Source organism: Orycteropus afer, unplaced genomic scaffold (genome assembly GCF_000298275.1).
Source record: "Orycteropus afer afer isolate SDZICR_OR568_19922 unplaced genomic scaffold, OryAfe1.0 scaffold00028, whole genome shotgun sequence".
NCBI lineage: Eukaryota > Metazoa > Chordata > Mammalia > Tubulidentata > Orycteropodidae > Orycteropus > Orycteropus afer.
In genome coordinates, this window is record NW_006921615.1 from 8330945 (window position 1) to 8337737 (window position 6793).

General features: G+C 38.1%; 1 protein-coding gene across 1 annotated transcript in view; it reads right to left on the minus strand.

The window, feature by feature from the left end:
• DHTKD1 (dehydrogenase E1 and transketolase domain containing 1) overlaps positions 1–6793 on the minus strand; it is a 95031-nt gene that overhangs the window by 54861 nt on the left and 33377 nt on the right. The window contains exons 3-4 of the mRNA XM_007935432.2: positions 4220–4431; positions 3241–3435 (exon numbers count right to left, since the gene is read on the minus strand). Coding sequence (XP_007933623.1) covers positions 3241–3435; positions 4220–4431 — 407 coding nt within the window. The remainder of the gene's footprint in view (positions 1–3240; positions 3436–4219; positions 4432–6793) is intronic.

Here is a 6793-nt window from a genome sequence, read left to right on the forward strand (position 1 = left end):
TCCAACTCATAGTGACCCCTCCTTGGGTTTCCAAGACAGTATCACTATGGAAGTAGATTGCCCAACCTTCCTTCTGAGGAGTGGCTGGTGGATTTGAACCACCAGCCTTCTGGGTAGCAGTCAAGTGCCTTAGGCACTATGCTAGGAAAATAAAATAATAGAATTTAACATTTAATCCCATTGGACAGGTGGAAAAGTATACTGCTTAGCTTAAGTCAGGAATAAAAACTCTAAAAGGTCTTTTCTATATTCATTCTCTCACTTAATTTTCACAATAGGTATCTTTACTTCATTTACAAAATGGATAAATAAGAGAAGTAAATTACAAAAGGTCCTTGGCTAGTAAGTAACAAAGAGTCTCAAACCAAATTATTAGTCAAAAATGGCATTTTTTTCTAAATTATACAAATTACGTGAATGACTCAAAGTTTCTTACTGACCTATCTGCAAATAGGAACATAAATATTTACATAGTATAAGTATATAGTGTCTCTCACAAATATAATTTACAATAATTTCTGCATCTTTGGTTAGTTTTTTACCTGGATTTTTTTTTTTTTTTTAATTGTGATTTGGGTGAAAGTTTACAGAGCAAATTCACTTTCCATACAGCAGCTCACACACACTTTGTCTCATGACATTGACTACAATTTCCCACAATGCAACAGCTCCCCTCTCACTTCCTCCCCATAGTTACCTCCTCCCTGTGTGCTTCCCTCCATGCACTCCCGCCCCTTGAGCTGTCTCCCTGTGCATACACAGCCTTTCTGTTCTCCCATGATTATTCTCTCCAAGAAGTGTATCTACCTAATGTAAATGTTCAGCTCTTATGCCTGTCTTTTCTTTGGCTGGAAGCCACAGGAGTAGGTTCAATTCCAGACCTGAAGGGCAGCTAGGAGCCATAGTCTCAGTGGTTTCATCAGGCTCTACCAGACCAGCAAACCTGGTCCCTTTTTTTTTTTTTTTTAATGATTTTGAGTTTTGGTCCACATTACTATCCCACTCTATCCAGGATCTCCTGCACAGATCTCCCTCCGAGTGGTTGACAGTGGTAGCCAGGCACCATCTAGTTCTTCTGGTGTCATAGTTGTATAGGCTGAGGATCCCATGGTGTACTAGTCACTGGACTAATTATTTCCATGCATCTTTAGTTTTGTTCATTCATCTTTGCTCTGGATGAGGAGAGACCCATCATTGTCTCTAGATGGCCACTTGCAAGCTTTTAAGATCCCCATTGCTACTCGCCAAAGTAGGATGTGGCACAATGTTTTATGTAGTATGTTATGCCAATTGAGCTTGATGTCCCCTGCAACTATGGTCCTCAGCCCACAGGTCCAACTACTCACTCCCTCTGGGTAGCTGGCTGTGGCCAAGAAGTGACTACAACCTTGTCTGCCTGGGATATTTTTAAAAAGTAAATTTTGGTTTAAGAATTTCTGCATGTATTTCAGCACATACCTCCATCAGCCAATTTTTTTATTTTGTCATAGTCTACATTTTATAACGTACTTGTCTTTTAAAAGTTGATTACCAACCTCTTAAGGAAGTCCCTGAATGGTGCAAATGGTTGGTTGCTAACCTGAAGGTTGGAGGTTCAAGTCCACCCAGAGGCACCTTGGAAGAAAGGCCAAATGATCTACTTCCATTGAAAACCCTACTCTGACATACATAGGGTCATCACAAGTTGATAGTGAGTCAATGGCAATTGGTTTGGTTTTTTTTTTTAACAGAGAAAAATGGAAGTATGAGAAGTAGTGGCAAATTCCTTCCATAGGCCTTGTTCACTGTGTTTAACATTCATAATTATTTTTCATCTTCTACCCTAGGATACTAATGAAGTTAACCTATGCATAATGGTCACAGCTAAATGTCATGTCTCTCTGAGGTTCCCCAGTATAAAATCTTCATTCTTGAATATCAAGTCTTTTAAGACACTTAAAAAGCAGCTGAGTTGAACTGAATGAGAATACCAAAATTCAATTACTTATAAAAGCATTTTCTTGGGTAGTCTCTTAATAGAACAATGTCTTATTACTTTTAGTAAATCTATTAATCATAACTCTGCAAATAAATGGACCTATGACTTCTTCAGGGTAAAAGTGCATAGATCTTTGTGTTCATTTCAACAATTTTTATTAAATAAGAATATGTGAATCATCCTTGAAAAACAAATGACCTTTAATTCTTAAATGGAAAGAAGAATCCACATAAGAATAAAATCAACTAAATACCATTTCCATATCTAACCTATATATGGGAGCTCTGGTAGCGTAGTGCCTAGGGACTTGACTGCTAACCAGAAGACTGGTGGTTCAAACCCACCAGTCACTCCTCGGAAGGAAGGTTGGGCAATCTACTGCTGTTGTGATACCTCCTCAGAAACCCAAGGAGGGGTCGCTATGAATTGGGTCCAACTTGATGGTACATAACAACAACAACAACCTATATACAACTGTATATCTCTATATATACCTATATATACACACATACATACACACACACACACACATATAAAACCTCTAATAACATCTAATAACTAACCTATTGTGGTAGTTAAGGTTGTATATCAACTTGGCTGGGCCTGGTTGAGTGGCTGGGCAGCTAGATGTAGCATTCTCCATGATGAGATTGGTAATCAACTATATGGTGGAATCTACTGTGAGCAGCTGAGTAGCTGCCTTAAGGATGTGGTCTGCTTCCTGTATATAAGGAGAAGACTTGGGAATAGTCTCTAGCTTATGGCATCCTTAAACCCTGCATGTAGCTATGTCATTGTTCTGCAGCCTACCATGCCCTGCCGATCTTGGGACTTCTAATGGAAGTGAATCAATGGCCTGCATGTGGTTAGGTAATATCAGGACTGTGCCTTGTTACTTGTTGACCTTGGGTTTGTCAGCCTCAGCAGCAAGCAGCTGAGTGAAGAAAAGCCTCTAGCTTCAGGGGCCAGGAGCAGGAGGCAGAGCTGAAGCCCAAGGTTGAGGAGATTTCACCCAGGCCCTAGAGCCTGGCAGTTTGAACTCAGACTTCTAGCCTCCAAATTGTAAAAATAAACTCCTGTTTGTTAAAGCCATCCCATTTGTGGTATGTTCGTGTCAGAGTGGCACTAAATAACCAGAACACCTATCTTATAGGCAATGGCTAATATGCTTAGTTGGTTTTCTAAAAGTAAGAATTGTCATCATTTTTATTCTGAAACAGTTAATTTTTCATTGCTAGTGAGAAACATGGAAAATGTCTTACCTCTGGAGGGAACTGCAGGAGGCCTGTCAATAAATTAAGCCTCCCTCTATGGGGCATCCCAATAATAACATCTGTTATTTCACTGTAAGCTGACATTTTCAGCAACTCATGGAAAAAACCCATCATACTTTCAGCCCCTTCACCTCCATATCGCTTCACAGTGGCAAACTTGGTGGCCAAAAAGTGGTCAAACTCCTATGGAATATTACAACAGACATTAGTTACAGGAAGATAATTGACTACTCCAGTGAAAGACAGACAAGTTTATGTATGTTGTACAAAGAAACCACACTACTTCAAGTGGCTTGGGCAGTACTCTTTCACTATGCATCCCACAGATGGACATAGTTAATATTAAGTACAGTAGGAAAAGCTTTGTGAAGGGCACCAGGCAAAAGTGGATGATATAAGGAGACTAACCTAGATGGTAGAATAATTTACTCAAAAAAGAACCCCCTTAGAATGTATTTTCTTCCAGGGTAGGAGCTGGCTTTAGAATCTGCTACTGACTCTCCTAGCACCTCAGTTTTAGTGTAGGGCTCTACAGTGCTATTTAACTGACGTTTGGAATACGTTTCTTATTATCTAAGAATGGCTGAATCCTGATCATAACCCTAACGGAGACTGGACTCTATTAGTTTTTTTTAAAAGCCTCCTCTGCACATAGTCCGTTTGATCACTTTGGGTTAAAAAAAGAGAAGTGAGATCTTAAGGATTTTGTAATCTTCTGTAGAATGAATAGATAAAAGCATAAAAAGCGTTTTGACTAAGGAGAACCAAGAGCTCAGGTGTTTGAGGATCTACTCTTTTCTATTTAGAAGTGATTAAAGTGAAGTGTGTGTTATATTGTCTGTTGTGTTGAGGAGATGGTGGGGTAAGTTCAGAGTTAATGCCTTAATTCATTCCCTTTCTTCAATATTTTTGTCTTTATAGGAAATGAGCTATCCTATTTCATTAATATTAACTGCTACTTTTATACCTGAGATTCTAGCATTAATTTTGATAAATGTTTTCGCTCTTCTGTGGTAAACGTCTCCTTTTTCAGCTCCTCAAAACGTTTGGCAAACCAATCTTTCTCTTCCTGGCTCTGAAGCTGGGAGGTTTCAATAGAAATTTGTCCACAGTAAATTTGGTTGAGATAGGCTAATACTTCCTCAAGAGAGGCCTCTTTCTTCCCCATGTTCAATAATCCTATGAAATGCAATCAAAGGGATCATTTTAAAGAATAACCAACCATGTAGAGAACAGATTATAGAACATTCTAAAATAATAGTTTCAATTCAGAGCACTTCATTCCTAATAACTTGAGTCATTATCAATGCTTATCTAGACTCTTCCAAAGGCAAAACTAAAATTATGGCCAAAGGCTATAAAGTAGTAAAACTAGGAAGAGAAAAGAAAATCTTTTCTTAACAAGGACAGAACCTTGTTGTTTTATTCCAAGTTTTAATTCAAGTGATTTCAAACTATAATCTGAAATCTATATTTGATCTGCTTTATAGCTAAAAAATCATATATTCTACCTTTAGCTGAAATAAGGAGCTCTGGTGGCATAATGCATTTGACTGCTAACCAGAAGGTTGGCAGTTCAAACTCACCAGCCACTCTGTGCAAGGAAGACCAGGCAATGTACTTCTGTAAAGATTTACCTTCTTGGAAACCCAAAGAGGGTCCTTATGAGTCAGAATTGACTCAATGGCAGTGAGTTTGGTTTTTTGGTTAGCTGAAGTATTTATCTACTCAAATATTCAATCTTATTAATAGCTACAAATCAATGTCTATTAAGCAGTTGATCTTAGTGTGAATATAAATATAAATTACTATCAATATCAAAGCAACATGTCAAGGTAAAAGAAAATGTACCTGACTCTCAGCCAAGGGAAAGTTTGTGTGATAACTGTTTAGTTCAGAACGAAATCAGCTATCAGTCATCAGTCATTTCCCTAATCCTACAACACAGATGTAACAAACCAATATTTCCATTATATTGTTTATGGTTTCTTACAATAAGCTTTAGCTCTTTGATACTGATTGGCCACTCAATTGTAAAACTTGTTTTGGGCTTCTCATATTTTCTGTTATTTTTATTAACTACATGTATTTCAGATACCTCTGAAAAAGAGGATATAGAGATATGTAGTTATAGATAAACAGCGATAACTTTGTTCATCCAATAAGCAGGTCTGGAGGATCCACACATGCCAGGAACTGTGTTGGCACTGAGTGTACAAATATGACAAAGAAATTGTCTTTTCCCTCAAAGAAAATCATAGTCATATAAGGGAAGAAAGATTTAGAGGCAAATAACAACAATACAATGTCATATAGACTGGTGGTTTCCTCCAGTAAGAAGAATGTATTTTGTGTTAAGTAAGTTCATGTTTCAGTCAAATGCTAAAGGAAGTTTGAAAATGTTTTTAGGGTAGTCTTACTCTGATGTCAGGTTAAGTGTTTTGTTTGTTTTGGTAAATTTGCTATTGTTAAGAGTTGCCTACCATACTATGAGAGTATAGATGAAGGAATATTGAAGACTACATTGGCAAGCTTTTGGTAGCTCTGCTTCACAGAGCAGGTGATTCTTGTTGAAGAAGATACCACAAAAGAGATGATAAAGAAAGTCTGGAAGGTGAAGGAGGGAGGGCAAGAAAGAGGGGTGTTATAGAAACCCAGACTATGCAAATTCTTCTCTAGGGCTGTTGTTGAGGGTTATGTGTTTATAGTTTTTTTTGGGGGGAGTGGGATGGGTCAGCTAGTACCCTTAGGAGCATGTTCTTGAATATGAGCTTGGCATAGTTCCAAGTAGCAAATGCAAAAGGCCAGCATGACAGAAGGGCAATTTCAAAAAAAAAAAAAAAAAAAGGAAATGATACTTATGATCAGCAAGAGGAATGAGCACATTCTCATGGTTTAACAAAAAGCACAAAGAAGTGGAAGGATGCCACTTTTTCCAGGGTACAAAAGAAAGAAATGGTCAGCAGTTTGTACTGTTACTAAAAAATAAATCAAATGGGGACTAAAATGTTCTTTCGATTGGACTTGGCAATTAAGTGGGCTGGTGAAGTTTGCATGAGAAATTGCAGTATAGCAGTAGAGGCAAAGGGCAGATTGAAGTCAGTATAAGTGTAAATTGGAGGAAAGGAAATAGGAGCAATTTCTACAGGTTATTCAAGAAGCTTGGCTATACAAAGAAGAAGGAACATAAGGCAAAAAAAAAAAAAAAAAAACCAAACCCACTGCCGTCAAGTTGATTCCAACTCTTAGCTACTCCCATTGGGTTTCCAAGGCTGTAAATCTTTATGGAAGTAGATTGTTTCATCTTCTCCCATGGAGCAGCTGGTGGGTTTGAACTGCTGACCTTCTGGTTAGCAGCCAAATGCCTTACCCACTACATCACCAGAACTCCTTAGGAAGGAACATAAGGTGGTAGTTAAAAGAGGTGAAGGGAGATGGAGGATGGATCTTAAAGATGTAAAAACCCAACTAAAAAAAGTCCTGGCCCAGACGGTTTCACTGGAGAATTCTATAAAACATTCAGAGAAGAAGTGATACCGAT